Source organism: Heloderma suspectum, chromosome 8, assembly GCF_057233095.1.
Source record: "Heloderma suspectum isolate Gila_16-S chromosome 8, 16-S_ref, whole genome shotgun sequence".
In the NCBI taxonomy this organism is placed as follows: Eukaryota; Metazoa; Chordata; class Lepidosauria; order Squamata; family Helodermatidae; genus Heloderma; species Heloderma suspectum.
In genome coordinates, this window is record NC_139465.1 from 7,648,841 (window position 1) to 7,668,449 (window position 19,609).

At 41.4% G+C, this 19,609-nt stretch overlaps 1 protein-coding gene across 2 annotated transcripts in view; it reads right to left on the reverse strand.

Annotated features, from left to right (window-relative positions):
- Positions 1 to 745: 745 nt before the first annotated feature.
- USP10 (ubiquitin specific peptidase 10) overlaps positions 746 to 19,609 on the reverse strand; it is a 32,205-nt gene continuing 13,341 nt past the window's right edge. For both annotated transcript variants that reach the window (XM_084812841.1, XM_084812840.1), the window contains exons 4-14: positions 17,692 to 18,714; positions 15,076 to 15,167; positions 14,684 to 14,793; positions 13,581 to 13,636; positions 12,700 to 12,803; positions 11,329 to 11,428; positions 10,154 to 10,334; positions 5,523 to 5,688; positions 3,615 to 3,759; positions 2,819 to 2,884; positions 746 to 1,861 (exon numbers count right to left, since the gene is read on the reverse strand). In XM_084812841.1, coding sequence (XP_084668967.1) covers positions 1,674 to 1,861; positions 2,819 to 2,884; positions 3,615 to 3,759; positions 5,523 to 5,688; positions 10,154 to 10,334; positions 11,329 to 11,428; positions 12,700 to 12,803; positions 13,581 to 13,636; positions 14,684 to 14,793; positions 15,076 to 15,167; positions 17,692 to 18,714 — 2,231 coding nt within the window. In that variant the 3' untranslated portion in view covers positions 746 to 1,673. The remainder of the gene's footprint in view (positions 1,862 to 2,818; positions 2,885 to 3,614; positions 3,760 to 5,522; positions 5,689 to 10,153; positions 10,335 to 11,328; positions 11,429 to 12,699; positions 12,804 to 13,580; positions 13,637 to 14,683; positions 14,794 to 15,075; positions 15,168 to 17,691; positions 18,715 to 19,609) is intronic.

The window sequence follows — 19,609 nt, forward strand, 5'->3', positions numbered from 1 at the left end:
TGCAGGACCTTAGACAAATGGCCTGAGCCCTGCGATACGAGACCAAAAGGCCATCTGGTCCAGCATCTTGCTTCCCACCGTGGCCATCCTCATGCTTCTGGGAAGCCCCTCCCCACCCTGGTTGCTCCCTGTCTCTGAACATCCATTTCATTACTGAAATGCTTGTTAACCACTGACAGACCTATCCTCATGTATCTGACTAATTGTCCCTTTTAAAGCCATTTGATTTGTGAGATGTAAGTAGAGATGGGAGAATCAGCAAGGGTCAAACTCAAGTTCCACCTTGAAGCTTGGTCTGCCTCATTCCCGTTCGATTGAGAGTTCCCCACCCCCACCCGTTCGAATTGGGAAAGTATGCTTTTAAGTGCACGTCCAAATGCGTACTTCCCCTTATCGACTAAACCATGAAAATGCAATTTTTATCAAAATATGCATTCTTAAAGTGCTTTTCTAAAGCATGCGTTTTGAGAACGAGCATTGTAAGCTTGGGAGTAGGTGAGTTTTCCCTGCTAAATGCATTTGCATTCAGGGGCATGAATGGGGCAAGTTCTAACCTTGACCGAACAGAAAAGAAACTCGTGTTAAGTCCCTAGATTCAAGTGGGGAAAGCCAGGAAGTAGTAAACAGTGATTTATCTGCTTATGATTAGCATACCTCAGCCTTCAAATGATTAGCCTCCATTCCATAGTGGCTTCATCTAGCTACTGTTTCCAGCTAAGCCCCTTGGTCAAAGAACACTCTCAGAGCTTTAAACCAACTTTGTGACTTTTTTTTTATTGATGGGCGACAACTTTATACTCCTAGATATCACTAGACTGTGTACACTTAGGAACTCAACATTATAGGAGAGCAGACAGCAAAATTAAACAAAGCAGACTGAGAGAAATATCAACCTTCATTATTTTGCCCATTTTTTTGTTTTAAAATCCCATGTACACAGAAGCATAAATGCAGTTTTGAAATCTCTTAATAGCAATAAAGTTACAATCACCCATCTATATAGACTAACATTTTAACTCCAAGTATTTTGATCTGCAATGTGTACTTAAGCAGTTTCTCATCACACAATTATTAAAATGTGTATTTTTCCCCTATCAGGTACCAGCAACTCTGTATATTATACTTTTCTGTAGGGTATTTTTTGTTTTTTTTTTTAAAGGAGGACCATTTTTTCCTTGATAGACACTGGCTCATTTTACCATTTATCAAAAAAAACTAGTGGGGGAGGACATAGAGAGGACTTTTTTTTTAGTTTTTTAATTTAAGTAAAGATAAAACATTTTCACAGAAATCTACAAGTTCTGTTGCTGGTGCAGGGCTGTTTCTACTATGCAATTAGAAAGTGGGAATCAGTTGCAAATCCCGTTTTAATCTCTTAGGATTCAGCATTAGCGCAAAAAATACTCTGTGTGTGATTTGTGAGACTGAGTCTTTCAAACCCAAAAGACTTAATTCAGCAAAGTCAGTAAGCCAACACCAACTAGGGTGTTCATAAACCCCAAAAAAGGAAGTCTTCCCTTTCACTCTACCCCATAGATGCAAGGGGGAAAAGAGAGGGGGAAAGGATTCACTCAGAAGAGTGCTGAAAGAGGGGGTTGGGGGTGAAGAGTTAGAGAGAGTTGGCGTTCTAGAAAGCAGGTAATCTGACAAACACAGCAGAAAAACGGGACGTTTCAAAGCAGGTCAACTCGACGGTAGTACAGGAGGTAGGCTGTGCGCTCAGCAGACGGCTTAACCACCTGATACTGAGTGATCACTTTGACAGCCTGGTCATCTATGCGCAACCAGCCATTGAGACCAATCTGGAAGACGTCTGTAGTGTAATGTCCACCAGTTGCGCTGTTTCCATGATGATAGACAACTGCCAAGAGACCAAAAAGCAAATGAATGGATGGACAGACAATAGGAAAGCAAAACTAGATACTGAGTTTTAATGGATGCTGGTTTGCCCAAAATTGTGTCAATTTCTGCAGTTTCAATTTGTTAATATGCAAGGGTCCAAGAAATGTCAGACTATTAATCCTCACCAAACACACTCTCCTAAGTACTTGGGCATGTGGAGAGGGCTTCAGGGAGAAGCAAGGGTTTTTCTCATTTGTGCTGGGATATGGGAGAAAGAAATAGCAGGACATACTCCCAATGTTGGTTTTTTCCCCTTCTCCAAGTGGAAGGTTTTTTCCCCTTCAGTTCAAGTGGAAGACATCACCAAGCTGTCTCTCACACAATCCCTCTGTGCTTGCTAGAGGACTTGAGAAAATGGTAGCGTCTTCTCTCACTCGTGCGGTGTATTTTTAGATAACTTTAGAAATGGGGAGAGATACTCCGCCGGTTTCTTTTCTTAGCCAAGCTACATTGTAGGCGATAGAAAATGTTGCATCTCTCTCAAACCCTCTATTAGTTTAGCAAGCTGGAGAGAGAGGTGGGGGGTCAGAGATTTTTGCAGAACTTGTGCAATCACCAAATTTGTGTAACAAAAAAATGGCAGCCAATTGCAAGCTTTAAGAAGGTAACTGGTCACCTTTTCTTCCCACCAACAATACTTCCCAGGTCACTGACACTTCTCTGAGAAAAGTTCTAAATTCTGCGCATTTTGCTGCCATCAGTATGGAATTCTGAGTAATTTGGGAGCTATTCTGAATAGCTGCCTTGATTCTCGCTACAAAATATGGATGTCCGTGTTGAACTTAAACTTTCAAATTCCACAGCTTACACAATAGTCAACCATTTTAATTTTAGCCGCATGTGCTGGATCTGAGGGGAATGCCAAAAGCAAGAGCTCTTGCTGAAATTCATTGCTTTGAGATGAATGAGCACATACCTGCAAAGAGCCGGTAGGTTCTTTGGCCTTTAAAAATCTTACTTTTGACACCGGGAGACAGCAGCTCTGAAAAACACACAGCATTTCAGTGAGTTACTGCTTTTAGTATCATCAGATGACTTCCTTCTCTATTTTCTCCACAGGTAATCAAGCAAGGAGAGAGTGCACCCAGTGCAAGCAACAAAAGAACTATTGAAGCAGAGTCTGCTGACGGTAGTTCTTCTATTCTATTGCAATGGCTCAGGATGTACAGCCATTCCCCCTAAGATGACATAAGCTTCTCTTTGATCTTTGCCAATATGAGGGCTGCCGAAGAGTTCCATATATCACACAAGAGTAATAGCAGCTGGGGTAGGATGAAACAGAGTTAAAATAACAACAAATGGTTGTAAGGATGTGAGAAACATTTTAGAGATGATTATAAGGAGTTAAGTCACAGTTTTCTGGCTTTTTATGATTTCCCATGGGATAGAAATAAGATACCAAGCTTGTTGAAATGGCATCGGTTTGAGACAAATGTTACAAGGTTTTGATTGGGACATTCTGATGAAGAATTTGTCATACGCTGCTTTAAGGTGACTGCGGAATTGCTGTACAGAAAACCTTTCATGAAAAGTATAGTGGTAGACTAATTATAGAGCAGTTGATACTTGGTGTCAATCATAGCTCACTGTGTGTTGACTGACTAGCCTTACAGGTATACATTAGTCCCAACATAAACTTTCTCTTAAACAGAGCCCCAGGGATATGAAGCAGTAATATTTTCCTCCCCACTCCCCACCCCCTGAAGATTCACCTTTACTTATTTCCAGGTCGACAGGATATTCAATATTTTTAATGAGCTTCTGGCACCCTCCCGTTTTCTCATACACAAAACGTTTGAGGTGGAGAACAAGGACCGGAGGGAGTTCTTCGAGTGTCACTCTTCGACTAATCTCCACCTACAAGACAGAAAGTAGAATTTTTGTTGAACCTGTCTCTACTAGAAACCGATTGTAGAAATAAGTCCGATTGGCAGGTGTACACCTTCCCTTTTTAGGCACTGCAAGGCTAACGTTTGCTGAGATTCCACCACAAAGGGAAAATAAATGTTAAGCCAATACTTGTAAATACATACATACCAAATCTCTCTCTCTCTCTCTCTCTCTCTCTCAAATATATAAATTTATCTATCTAAGTCCCTATATCTCCATCCACTTTCATAGTTATGAAGGCTTTTCAGTAAAGAAAACACTTAATAGACACTTTCTTCCTAGCTCTGATCCAAAAGTGGTCTTCTACTCAGCTCCAGTTCTGTACTATACCCAGAACACTATGTATATGAGCGAAAAATATTTAATTAGTACATGCCAACAGTTTCTGTGAAGAAAGAGATAGAGGACTATGTTCATACTCATTTTAGAGAAAACTTTTAAAGCACTTTGAGATGCTTGTGCTCTTCCCAGACTAGACACTAAAATATAAACCAGACCAGACTAGCGCCATTTCTTCTAGAAGCCAAAATTGAACACTTGGGTTGTCAAGTAAAGAGGAGACTAAAACCATATATGTACCAAAAGCCAAAGTGAGTGGCTAGCCAAACAAAATCAATGTGGTGAACCCTGACGAGTTTGCACTGCAAGTTTTCCTCCCATACAAGGATGCCTCTCAGACAACCAAAGGGATACTCTCCCAAGTTCACTCCCACACATGTCAGATGTAAAAATCCAGACAGGCCGAGTTTGCCTACACATAATTTTTCAGGCAACACACTTCTCACCCTTTTCTCCAGGTTGTTTCCCTCCCTCCACCCCCAAATGCTTACGCCAACTCTTTTCTATCGTGTGGTGCATCACTGTTTACAAAGATTTCCTGTGCTTCCTGCATTAAGACTGGTTAAAAAACCAATCGCTGATTATATCCAACTACCATTTGATGAGCACTGCGCAGCAGTGGAAAAATACTACACATATTCATAATTCTATCAACTATGAGAAATTATGATAGAAGCACTGCATCTGTATGCAATTTGTATGATTTTGTTATTTCAAAGATTTAATTTTTAATTTTATTTCATAAGAATCCTTTTCCAGTACAACAATATGCTAAAGTACTGGATCCATTCACAAAACAATCTTCACTTTGATTTCAACAGAAGAGTGAATCAGCACCATGGTGACCGATACTTCTGCCACACAGATTAAAAAAAGACTAGTCACACACAACTTTGCACCCTCCAACTACCACCTGAAAACTGCCAATGTAAAGGGCAGAAACACAGTGGGGAAAGGAGTTATGTGGTCTCCAAATCTCTGCGGTGCACTGCTCCATTTACTTGGCATTAACTGTCCTGACTATGGCTAGATTCAACACGTGATCAGCCTAGAATTCCATAGATGCAAGGCTTCAGATTCTCAGGATGGATATAGTAAGTCTTGGGCTTGCACTGTAAATGTTTTCTGGGAGCCAAAGTTCAGTGGTGGAGGTCCAATCCCTGGCACATCCAGTTTAAAGTACCTCAGGTACCAAGGCTAAGAACCTCCTCCTGAGATCTTGGAGAGCTGCTGCCAGTCAAAATAGAGCAAATGAGCTAGACAGAGAATGGTGTAACTCAATACAGTGCAACTTCATGCAGTTGTAAAGTCTGAAGCCGCACTCAACACCCACATGTTGATTAAATGTAGTCTTTGCTCATAAAAGCTTAGCCAGTCAAGAAAGAACATACCTCCTGCTTCGTTTTTGTGGTATAACCCTGGACAGACTCTCTTGCTACCAGGCTTTCCAGCGCATCCTGGACTGTGCGTATTTTATCAGACTGAATGTCCAACTGCAGAGTGAAAAATGGCTGCAGAGTTGCAGACTCCTTCGAACTCTGTTGGTAAACTACAGATCTAAACAAAGGAGGAAGAGTTTAAAAGCTGCTTGTGAGAAGTATTCAAAATTTAACAAGGGAGATAGAAACTGTAGTAAAAACACATGTTCACACCTATCTTTTTGAAAATATAGCGCAGACCCATATAAAAAAGTCTCATGGCCAAACTCAGCAGCAGTGAGACTCCTGTGTTCCGAACACACACTAGGGTTTGACAGCTGTTAAGAGTTTATGGTTAAAGTAATAATCAGGTACAGTACCTGGAAATTGAAAATTTCAGGTTTCATGCAAAATGAAATATGGTTTAATAATGTGCCCATTGCAAGAGATGGAAAAAGTAGCTTAATAAACACAGCCCTTCCCCGTCTCCCCTTTAAAGCCGTAATTAGGGGAGAACAGAAAACAACTACACAGACTCAGTTTCTCACATCAGATTGCTCTTTTTGATTTATAGTCCACTGGAAGATTTCCACATGTCCAGATTCTTAGAACAACCATGTTCAACTTGCTTAAGTTTGTTCATTAAAAGATGAGCGTGAAATGTTGAATAAAATCCATGTTCATCAGTTCAGGCATAACCTCAAAGCCCAGTTTCTCTTTAATATTGACACACACCCTCCTCTTTACACAGTAGCATCTTTATTTCGAGGTAAGAATAAGCTCTTTCTTGGGTTATGTGAAGCCCTCATAATGGCAAGGGTGATATTTGTAAGAAACAACTTGCCCCCACCCACTCTACTACATTAGTGCTGTGTTTGTGACACTTTCCCATCAAGAACTGACAGGCTACTTATTCAGATAGAGTATGCTTTACTGTCCTTGAATATTAGGCAGGCAATAACTACTTGAGTCAGACTGTGACTAAACTTAACACCACTAATGTCTCAGATTAGCATTTCGAAGAGGCATTCTTCACCACACACGCAAGTAGCAAGAAAACTGCAGTGCTTGTGGATGATGCTGGAAATGAGGTATTCAGTATTTCCTTAAAATCTTGCATACCAGGAACAAAGCAGAACCACTTTAGAAGTGGAACTATAATTGGTCTTGATCTAGTGTGGAAGTGGGTAACTTCTGGGGGTTGGGGGGGGCTGTATTAGTCACTCTGGAACCCTACGGGGGCCATAACCCCTCCCTTGCCACTGGACGTGCTGCTGCCAAAATCACATCAATCCTGATGGAACTGTACTTGCTAGCTCCACCCTCTCTATCGCATCCCTGCTCACCTGTCCCCACCATATACCACATGTGGGGAAAGGTCTGAAGCATAAGAACATAAGAAAAGCCATGCTGGATCAGACCAAGGGTTCATTCTGTTCACAGTGGCCAACCAGCTGTACCCAGGAAACCCACAAGCAGGACATCAGTGCAATAGCACCCTTCCACCCATGTTCCCAGCAACTGGTGTACATAGGCATACTCCCTCTGATACTGGAGGTTGCATAAAATTATCAGGAATAGTAGCCATTGATAGCCTTCTCCTCCATGCATTTGTCTAATCCCCTTTTAAGGCCATCCAAATGGGTGGCCGTCACTACATCTTGCGGTAGTGAATTCCACAGTTTAACTGTGCACTGTGTGAAGAAGACCTTCCTGTTATCTGTCCTGAATCTCCTACCAATCAGCTTCATGGGATGACCCCGGGTTCTACTATTATGAGAGAGGGAGAAAAATATCTCCCTACCCACTTTCTCCACAATGTGCATAATTTTGGGACTGTGGCAGGGGCAATGCGTTAAAGTCCAACTCCCCACCACCACCATGATCCTGATCTGGGTCACTCCATCACCCTGCACCAGGTGTTGTTTTCGTTATATCCATATTCTCCACATCATGTATAGTTTTGTACATCTCTATAATGTCTCCCCTTACTTGCCTTTTCTCCAGGTTAAATAATCCCAGCTGCTGCAACCTTCCCTTATAGGGGAGTTGCTCCAGCACCTTCGTCATTTTAGTCGCTGTTTTACACACTTTTTCCAACTCTACAATATCTTTATTAGGCGTGGTGACCAGAACTGAACACAGTACTCCAAGTGTGGTCGCACCATAGATTTGTATAAGGGCAGCATGATATCGGCAGTTTTAGCAGGCTGTCTACTGGGTGTATCTAAGCTCCCCATGGAATTTAGAACCCAGCACAATCAGGATCCAATGAGTGGAAGACAACACAGCTAGGACAGGGATGGGGCCAGTGGCACAGTTCTCCCCACTACAGCAGAGCGTATTTCAGTTTGTGCCCTGAAAGGCTAAGTCCATACAAAAGAACACACATGGACTAAGCATGAGGATGTTATATATGCTCTGGTATGAACAATTCAGATATATGCATGTTTACATCTTTAAAGCACCATTCTCTCTTTGAAAGGAACAAATTATTCATGAATTGTGAATGAAGACAGGCTTGCTAATAAAAAAACTGAAGAGGCCAAAACTTCACTGGAGTGGGGAGATGCTAATCTACATTTTCATGGGGGAAAAAAATGGAAAATGCAGCTATTTCTAAGGCTCGGTAGACTACTACTAGACCATTCCTACATCCGCCTTTGGCCTCACATGAGAAAGCTTTCCAACATCCCAACATGGGATCCTGTTTCTGCGGTGACCTACTTTGTAGAGTGAGTAGGAAGGGTGTGGCAGAAAGCAGACAACACATGGGAGAACCACAAAGCTGTAATCCCACATTTGGCAAGACATTCCTTCTTTCAAAAAGAAAACAGGAATCCTCAGTTTCATCTTGCTTCCTTTGGATGTCAACAGGCGACGCTATGCTCACCATTAATAATTGTTAACACATTAAACATACAAAGTAGAGGTCTAAAAAGTATGTAGAAATGGTTCTTTTGCGTTCCATCAGCTAGAAAATATTCTGTCATACTTGAATTACAATTAAGGTACATTCAAAGAAACACCAGCTGATATTTTACTTACAAGAATATCCTTATATCAACTTTTTGGATGTACTTTTACATGCAACAAAATTCTATTTGTGAACACAACGTTCCTTCAAAATTGATTTTTATTAGACACAGCATCTTTCTTCTCTTACTTTGGGAGACACGAATGTCTATGAAAACTGAAATCAATCCTTTTTCCACCTGGTGCACGACCCAGATTAGAAAGAACACTAGTTTAGTTTAATTACTAGTACTTAACTTCAGCAGATGCAGTTATGTGCATTTTTTATATTTTATTTTCTGTATTGTATTGATTGCTGATTTTATATAAACCACCCTGAAAGGTGGTTAATACATTTTTTAAAAATAAAACATGTAAGTAAAAATAGAGCTGGACTGGCCAAGTCACAGCTTAGAAACCAAATACAGCTTTTACAGGTGAAGCCAAGTGCCTAAGAACTTCAGGAAAGGTATTTCTACAATGCATTCTTTCCACCTGTATATGCTGTAATTTGGGACATTGTATAAATACACCCAGCAATATAAACTGATGTTTACATCAGTTGCAAAAATTGTATCAAAATTTTAACACATTTTGTTAAAAAAGGAAGGAAGGAAGGAAGGAAGGAAGGAAGGAAGGAAGATATACTTGGGGGACAGGGTGGGAGGCTCACAGTAGATCCCCACATGTATTAAATAAAAGGCAACTGAGCATCCCAATACAGGCAGCATTGTATTTTAAGTAGATTTCTGAGGATCACTTCCTGATACTCAAGTAACAGATGAATTGAAAATTCTCTGGAAAGTATTTTGGGCACAACTGTTCCCCATGCAGACACAGGGCCCACATACAAAGAGGTCCCCATAGTGTGTAACAGAGTACTGCTGTGCACTAGGCTGTTACAAGGAATGCTTGTTTGTCCCATACCCTGATGAATCCCTCCCCCAGCCCTCTCCTGGCTTGGTCAAAGAACACACTGAGTGATGCTTTCACACTGAACAGCTCTGATTGACAACTAACATTTTAATTCTAGAATTAATTCATTAGCTGGTTATTTTTAGTCCCTTCATAACAACTTAGCTTTCCAGTTCACTGGAACTACCTGATGAATAAGTTATATCAACAAGGTGCGATAGGGAGGGGAGCTAAGAGTTAGGACGAAGACAGCAAGGGCATGTAACCCCTCCCTCCTTCCATCTCTGAAAAGTTGGGGTGAGCTGCATAGCTGAGTGGGGATTTGAACCTGGGTCTGCCCAGTCCTAGCATTGCAGTGACTCCCTCTTGTGCCGGGTCTTGCAAATCCTGTGGCCAAGTTCAAAAGTGTTGGTCTCCGAACTGCAGTAGTGTAAAGCCACAGTAGAAAAATTAGGACAGCTTCCCCACCCTCGTGCTCTCCAGATGTGTTGGATTGTAGCTCCCATCATTCCCAGCTGTATGATGGGAATTGCAGTTCAACACGAGTGAAGAATGCTTGAGTGGGGAAGGCAATGCAAAACAGTCATCACGGGGCAACATCAAGAGCCTCTGCCAATTTCCCCTCATAAACATGCTCCTTACATTCGACTACATGTAATTAAAATGCATAGTACCTTATGTGACCACCAAATATATCTGTAATTGGTGTCTGGACAAAATCCGCCTGCCGAGTGACAGAGGATTTGTTGCGTGGTCCAACTTGCTCCCACTCATCCTCACTCCCTTCAGCTTGCTCCTCCTGTTCATCCTCTTCATTTACAGGCTGAGTCTCTGGACCATTAGAAACTGCAACTTCTTTAGGGAAAGGAAAGAGTACATTTTTCATCTCCGCATTTGATCTCTACCTTCTCCCCACAACAGAGTTACTGGGGGTGGACTGTCTTTGTTCTGAACTTAACAGCAGCCTAACGCATCATAAAGCTTTTCATGCATAAAGAAACTGCCTTACAGAAAGCCTACCAATAAAAGCAGCTGTTGATTCTTCTACAGCTTCAGGCTACTATCCTAGGGTAATTCCAATCTCCTTTCTTTCACTACAGTGTAAGACTATGACCCAGTGAAGACATAACACTTCAACTTTAAGCACTGAAACCCGAGTTAAAGTCTCCCTCAGAAACAGTGGAACAACGGTTTAGCTAAAGCAGTGCCAGTTCCAGATTTTGGAGGATGCTTGGGCAAGACACCCTCAAAGGGCCCCCTCCCTCAGCATGTCTATCTTCTCACCACCATGGTCACTAGCTGCTATTGCTCATCCTCCTTCTCATCACTGCTACCGCTTGCTTGATATGCAGAGCACCTACTGCTCCTCTTTCTCATTACCATCATTGCCGGGGCCAGTGCAAGAGGGAGGTGAAGCAGGTGGAAATGGTGAAGATGAGGAGCAACTCCAGGGGGCTCTTAGCAGGTGCCCAAACATGCATATTGTTGATGCTGGCCCTGAGCTTAAGGCCTGCCCCTACCCTGGAGGAGAATGGGGAGTAGTGAGATACCAGTGAGAACCTCTTGCCAACTTTGCAGACAGAAAGGCTGGAGAAGCAGGGAATCTGCCTTTACTATGGTGTGCAGCACAGACATGATGCTCAAGCATAGTTAATGCAAACCACAGTTTGCAACCCCACTTCAAACTTCTGTTTCTCAATACAGCTCAAGGCCAAGTCATTAACCATGATTTACATATTACAGACAGCATAAATCACCGTGGTTAAGAAAAACAAAACATGAAAGCATTATGTCTGCACAGAGTTTGTAAGGAGATCTATGCATGTTAATTTGCTTTTTAAAAACTTACTTTCACTATGCGGAGATAGCAATTTCTTCAGAATCAGCATTTCCTCATGTAGACCATTCAGAATAAATCCCAGATACTCTTCAGCATCTTCTTGTCTGCCCTGAATAAATGGTTAGGTGTTTTAAAATACACATAGCCACTCAGTATCCAACCCTGAAAGCTTTCCAGATTTATTCATGATCTGAGGAGTGACCCAAAGGCATGAGTAGATAGCGCACCAAAGTTAAATTAAGTTTCCAAATCAGCACTAGTCTCAACTATACTTCCAGACAGCTTTTTAAAACTCGGCTGAGTTTTTATAAGCAGTTTGAGAACTTGGTGCAAGATCAGTTTTATCTAGGCATTTTCTGGAATGTGTGTGGGCATGAGGGTGTGCATGCAAGCACCGTCTCCAACATCCCTGCACATGTTGGCTTCACTTCTGACCTCCACATGTTCAGCACAAAAGTCTGAAGTGGGAATATAATGCCTTCAAGCTGAATGCATTTAGAATTGTCTCTCACTATGAACAAAGTAGGGTTCTCACTGCGTGGAGGCTTCTAAGCATGTTCAACTGAATGCACTTAGAATCTTTCCTCATGCATTTAACTTTCTTAGATGAGGACACTGGGTGCAGGGCTAATGTGTGTGGCCAGCTCCCCACTACACACATTCATTTTGAATTCCTGCAGGAGGCTATCAGCTGAGTACAAAACTGATTCCAAAAAACTGGTTCTTATTTTTCAGTCCAATGATGCTCCTTCAGCAGCTCCCACTCTAAATGCCTGAACTGCTTTCTGATGCAAGGATATTTGATAAGAAGCACCACTGATAAGGGACCCATTTCTTCTGATACATCTAGATGATGAATGCAGAAAACACTGGACTTGGCAATCCTGGTAAAGTTTAACTAAACAACTTCTCCTTTGAGTTAATTCTTGTATCCTCTTTGCACTCTTGGTCCCAGACTCTTGAGGACTTCCAACACTCACTTCCACAACACAGCCTTCACGTATAATGCTGAGATTAAGCTACCCTATTCCACAAGGTTTGTAGAGGGGGGAAAAATACTGGCACCATGCCCTCAATGTTCTTGCCAAGACAAAAGAAGCATCTTGCATTAGACATCGACACCCAATATACCTATTTCTGTTCTCTTATTCTGCATTCTATAAACAACTGAACTGATCCTTTAACACTGTCTCTTAGTATATCTGGCACTACTTGGGTGTTTTAGGTTAGATGCAAGTAAGGATGATCCACCACTGCTGAAGAATGAAGTCAACCTTATTAGTTCCAGCAGTAAAATGGTACTGCAAACTCTACTTCTAAGGGGCTACTTACATAATACATAGGATAAGGAACAAACATCTTAAAAGATCTAATGCTCACCTTTTCTGACAGACTTGACTTGATAACTGTCAGCAATCTATAAATGTATGTGGGCTCAAAGGCAGCCCCAGGTCTGATGTCTCTTGCAATTTTATCACCTAAAGCTGAGCCAAAAAAAGGGGAGGGGGGGAAGAAGCCGTATGAGCAAGACGAACTTATAAGTTTTTAGAGGCCAGCTTTTGGAGTACATGACTAGACAGATGCAATGCTCCATTTCCAGCTAATATTCATGTCATCGCTATCCAAATTCTCATATCAACACTACACTAAGGGAGTTTGTACCCTCAACCACAACATGGTGAGAACCATCATACAACAGTGAGAAGTTGGCAAGGCAACTACAAGCTCCCCTAGCGACTACTGCTGAATTACTGTGGTGGAATATAGGTAGAATACCTATACATGGGTCATACAGAAGTCAGAGAGCTCTACAAAAGAAATTGAGAGAATGGATCAACATAGAGCAACAGTGATTAACTTTTCATTTTTTTATCTGTGGTGATAGAACAACTCTAAGCACAGTGAATGAATATAGCAAGTCGTCCTGTGCCTCCAAAAGTGGCATAACAGGCATCTAGCCAGCTTGGAAATAGCTATAACTGCTCTTAAAAGTGCAGAAGGAGTAGTGGCCTTGGTATGCTCTCCTCCTCAAACAAGGTTGAATTTTAATCTAATAGGTCAGGAAGAAAAAGATGTCCCAAAGATGCTGTAAGCGCTATACAGAAAGGCCTGCTATATCTTACGTAACATATGCCTCTTGGTGCAAGCCAGTTTGTGCTACAAAAGCAATGGAACCTTGGCTGTAACACAGAGATTGCATTGAGCTCCTCCACCTTAACAATATATCACCAGATGGTAAACAGTTGATAATTTCAACCCACCTTGTTTTGCCTTAGGAGGGACGGGCATATTTGTAAATTCATTCATTAGGCGAACACTGAAGCAGAACAAAAGGAAACTGTTGTCAGCTTAAGAGACAGCAAATGTTACCAGATACAACTAGTCAAACACATGACCAAACCATGTCTGAAAAATAACACGATTCAAATAGGACAGACCTTAGTAATCTGTGTGTTGTTACAAGTCAAAATGGCTAGTTTCCCTCTCTTCATTGTATTATGATGTACTCTCACTTAAGAGTGTCAATATGTACTTGTTTTACAAGTCATACTCTTCAGCTGATGCAACTAAATGCAACCCTAGAAATATTTTCTTCTCTAGAGCAGAGGGTGGGCAGTGACATTAGCTTCCAAGTCTTTGCTCCATGAGGTGAATTAGGCATACTTCTCTGTGGCACAGCTGAAGGGGGCAAGATACTAATTCACAACAACTAAGTCAAACAGCTTCTGTGTGCCACATACATAGTTTGTGAAGCCAGGAACAAGCAATGGGACAAAGCGCTCCTCCCTCACTTCTCTCCTGCACTTCTTGCTTCAGAATTTAATTCCTGGCTTGTATTAGGTCACACTTCCCTGTTACATATGAACTGGGGAACTCGGGTTTAATGTCAGTTAACAAACCAGGATATTAAGCCAGGATCTGGTTTATGAACCCGGGAAAGATAGTCCACTGAATGAAAGATTGAAGCTTCTTTGGGGCTGTGAGGAATGTATTTCACTTCCTTATCAATCTTAGGATACTCCCAAATCGCAGAAGGGGAAGAGAGGGAGGGGAGATGGGACAGTTTGGGTGGCATGTGAAGACCCAACAAAATGTCAGTTGGTGCTTGATTTAGTTCCCAAGCAGATCCTCTGTATCACTTTATAATAGAAAAACTGATGAAATTCTAAATAGGGCATACTTAAAGCCAGAAACTATCTATAAAAGCCAAATTTCAAAGTTCTCAGCTTCATTAAATATATATTTTCAGAGTCTAAACTATTATAGTTGTGGGAATGTTTTTTTTTTTTTTTAATAAATACCAGCACATCTAATTATTTACACCCTAGTTCAAACATCATGATTGACGTTCAAATTTACTTACAAACTGTCTATCATTGGTGTTGAAGTACACGGCCGCTGTGATTTCGAATACATTGGAATGGCCTTCATTAGGTGATACATAGGAGGGCAAGCAACCAAAGCTTGCAGTGTCTACAGAACTGCATTAAGGAGTCAGTTAATAAAGATAGCCAGACGCATTTTACACTCACTCACTCACTGTGTCTTTGGGGAAAACAAACTTAAAACTCTTTACGGTGCGAGGAAGCCATTCAACAGCCATAATAATACCCATTGGCTACTTGTACTGTATCCCATTTACATTTTGTAATTCAGTAGTCTTCATTTAAAGAATTTGATATAGGAAACTATGGTATTTTAGTACAAGAAATACACAACAATAACCTGGGTAGCATTTTTCCAAAGTAAGGATACAGCGTTGATATAACACCAGTTTCCTTTATTGATCAGCCCTCGTGGTTGCAAGGACACTGGTTTATGTATTAGTTTTACATTTTCCAGTAATTCTGTCAAATGAAGAGAACACATTCAAACACATCAACAAAAGCCAATCCTTTTTCAGCTGAAAAAAGTTTGTCTATTACACATATAGTGGAGGAAAAGAAAAACAGAATTTTAGCATCCCCTTGTGGCGAAAGAAAGGAATTTACACACATTGTTTCCTTGCTGCAAGACATTTACTTATGCTTTATCACCAACTTACCAGTATTCATTTTCCTATAGATTTACCAGTGAGGCAAATCTTACAGGTATGTAACTTATAGATGTCATAGATCTCATAAACTTCACCTAGAACTGCTCATAGGAATATGCATGTACAGTAAGTTGTCTATTCACTACTTATAACTTGTACAAATGTTCCGAAGGTATTTCCTAGAGTTGCTTTAAGGTTCCCAACAAAACCTATGAATGCTTGGAAGACATTTAAATTTTCTGAAGAAGAACTTAGGCAGTAGCCATCTTTGCATTCTAATCACATATACACTCAGAGGCATGCTAAGGCCCTGCTTTGCTGTTACAGTAACAAGGATTAAAGTACATTACAAGGAAAGTTATGAGACCAGAGTGTAGAATGAAGCAGGCAACTATATTACTCTACGCCAATATTCAAACCCTGTTCTGAAATGCCTGACCTTATCTGTATTAGGAACTAAGCAGGGCTAGGCTTACTCAGTAGCATAAAGTTCTAAGAGCTAGATCGTGATAAACATGCAAGCAACTCAGCTTATGGAACCAACACACCAATAAAAGCTCTAACAGAATGTTCCGCCAATTAAGAAGAAAAAAAGTTATTCTATACGAGATTTTTTTCTTTGTAAATACAATCACCCATGACTGAATAGCATGAAACCAACCTAACAATGGTACCGATTTAAAAATGCTATACTTTGCAGTTTTATTGCCACTATAGACAGGTCTCCCCTACCCCTCCTGTTTTCAGATCAGCCATCTAGAATAATGCCACTGATAAGATTATCGGTATTTGATGAAAGTACAGTCAAATCTGGACAGGTTTCATATAAAGGCTCTAGTGGGTTTAAAAAATAGACCATATTGCAGGTATGCGTGGGGTGTATCATTACAAGCATACAAGACAGTGTTGTATCCATTCACTCTTTTGAACTCTATAGATGAAATTTAGGTCCAAGATTAATAAACCCAGCCTTAGAATCAAGTGTGACCAAGTACTACTGTTCTGGGAGATTAGACATGCAGAAAAAATGTTTGATGGGGGAAAGTTTCTATTTATTTACTAATAAAGGAATATAGAATGAACACCAGTGTCAAGAAATTATATGGCACAGACAAGTTATGGAATTAAGAATGGCACTTCTACAGTCTGAACACCAATATTCTATAATTTTCTATAACAGCCAGAAAGTTGTTCAATCTGCAACAGTTAACTTGTCGTACAAGATAGGGTGGCTGTGGGGATGCAACTCCATCTCACTGTACTTCTGCTACTGTTATACATTTATGAAGGTAGACTTTCAGCAGCAGTCTGCCCCATTTTCATGATGGAGGGAGGGGGGGACGTAGTTTGTCAGTAACACAGAATATCTCCACAATATGCATAATGAGCAGAATGCCATGCTAAACAGGTCTGCATCTGCAAGATGACACTACCTGCAAAACACTATTTGCCAAGCTGGGCTTGTTGGCTTACAAATCCTGGCTTGTTTGGTAGCAACAAAACTGTATTTTCACCAAATGCAGGGTTCACGCATCATGATAAGCCAATGCTTCCTGATCTGTTTTACCCGCTTGTGCGAAGGGAGGAACAAAGCAGGAGGCAGCAGGCTGGGTGCACCAGCATGCTGCTGGTTAACCCAGGCCTGACTTATCCTTACGCACAAAAGTACATTCCAAGCCAGTGTTTGACTGCTGGCCCACTGGCTTCAATTGAGAGCAGTAAAATGTGTTCTTATTCATGATGAGATGAGATGGTGACGAAGGTGGCTCTATTCAACCTTTCCCCCAAACAGTACTCAGTCCTCACAATGGAGAAAGGCTGACCTCCCTCTCAGTTCTGGGTGGGAGGGGATACTGAAAGTAAAGACCATCTGACATAGCAAACTTACAGTGCTGAGTTAGCAGGCATTTCCAAATGGAGATGCACCCACCCCTGCCACTCACAGCAGCAGAAAGTTGACTCTAGAAGAGAGAACAACACTGATCCAGCCTAGACAAACTCAGCTTTTCACTAGTATGGGTGTGTGCATGGAAGAGCAAGTGTCCACCACTGCCTGTATGCTGAAAGGGAAACACGTATCAGTCTACAGTTGTGTGCTTAACCAGATAAGACATTTACAAAAAGCTGGCAACCATTATTACATTAAGCAAAAGATAAATGATGTTGCTCTAACATCCAGTTAATCATTTTCTGACCATTATGCTACTAAAGTCAACCCTAGTGCCATATTAAAGTATTAAGTCAATGCAGTCTACTCAAACTTTCCACTCCTTCAAACCCTTTTAGGTTAACCTTGCTTATCTTTGCAGCTCAAATCTGCAATGCATTGATGATACCTGCAATCTTTATGGCTACAGGATCCTCAGAAACTGGAACAGGCCCTTCTTTGACTTCAACCTGTTTCTCAGGGACCACAGGAGATGTGGCAGGAGGGGTATACTTAGTCTCCACATAAGCCATAGGCGTGGAAACAGAGGGCTTGGAATTGTGAAAGAGACTTGCCCACGATTTTGCAGGCTGACTAACTGCAACTGATCCTGAAACAGGGGTGGCTGCCTCAGTAGAAGATGAAGCATCCTCAGGCTTAGCTTGGTCTGAGTCAGTGCTTTCCACAGTGTGCAAGTCTACCCCATTGGCAGCTGTGCCCTCACCAGAGGATTCAAGTGTTTGTCCATTAGTAACGCCAAGGTTTTCAGTAGTATCAGTACCAGCATAAGGCTGTACAACAGCTGTCCTTAATGGGCTGTCCCTCCCAGGCTCGGCTGGGACGTAAGACTGTTCCAAATTAGTAACACTGCATACTTCAGGCTGCCCTGCAGTCCTAGTAGCATCTAGCACCCTAGAAACCGAATCATCAGACACGGCTTCGCTAGTGAAGTCCACAGAATTTTCAGGGCTGTTACAAGTCCTTGGAGTGACCGATGACATGTCACCTGAAAGTTCTACATCGTCTGTGCTTATGCTATTAAGTCCTGATGAATTTGCATGCCCGTTTACTAAAGCCTCAGCAGGAATGATGCCATCGCTGACATCTTCCAAATAACTGTAATATCCAGGTGGTCTTTTCTTCTTCTTTTTGCGCTCCCTTTGTCCAAGGCTCCCAGGTAAATTATCGTTTTCAGCATTAGAACCACTATCCAAAGCAAGAGCAGGATCAGCGAACTGGCAGTCAATGGAGTTATAGTTGGCGTCATTCAGTACATCACTGGGTGTTTTCTGGGTAGGTGCGCAACCAAGAATGAATTCCGGTGCCTGCGGATTCAGAGTACTTGAAATACTGTAGTCACTGTTATTCAGCACAGATGAATCTGTCTCAATAACTTCATTAACACCAAATTCAATTCTCTGATACTCTTCCCCTGGGGGAGAAAAATAAACGTCTGTTAAAGAATATTAAAGGGGATGAGGAGACAGAGAGAAAATGATAGAAAGAGGCCAGAAGAACAGCTGCTATTCAGTTTCATAAATACAAGAAATGCTTGCAGGCATCTGTTATCACCTCAAATTGGGTGGGGTGGGGTGTTTTTTTTTGGCATTCTGAATAAAAATAACTTTAAAATATTCCTAATTTTCAGGGTTACAAGGTCAACACAGACTGAGATGTCAAAATATTTCCAACAACAGGATGTTCAAAGCTTTTTATTTCATATGCCTGGCATTATGTGAAAAATCATGGAACTTCTACCAACAAAAAGCACCTCCTGTAAAGACACCCATATCCCATTTCTGAGGCTTAGTTACTAAGAGGCCTGAAAATTTGTCGTTGACATCCAAGAATGGCAAATTCTTTTAACTGAAAGCCAGGAATATTTTAAATAGTCAAGGCAGCTACCAAACATAATTAAAACAGTAAACAATTAGTAACTGAAACAGCATTTAAAAATAGTAGCAGTTCTTTTAGAAGGAGCTAAAAGTCAATATAACACCCACCCACCTGAAAACCAGAGAAAACAAAAGCATTTTAATCTGATGCCTAAACCTGTCAAATGTGGCAGCAAGCAAACAGATCAGGGTTTCCAAGTCGAAGACCCCCTCTCTGAAAGCCAGCCACCTCAGCAGGTGGGAGTACCCAAGCCTCAAATGATGACCTTAATAATCATCTTAATAACCCGGAAGGCTCATATGCGAGCAAAATGTTTAGGGCAGGGGTGGGCAACATGCAGCCCATAGGATGCACGAGGGCCCCCCATGGGGTTTTTTTGCAGCCTCCGCTGGGTACCCTGTCATGACAGCTGATGATTTCCCAAAGATTCT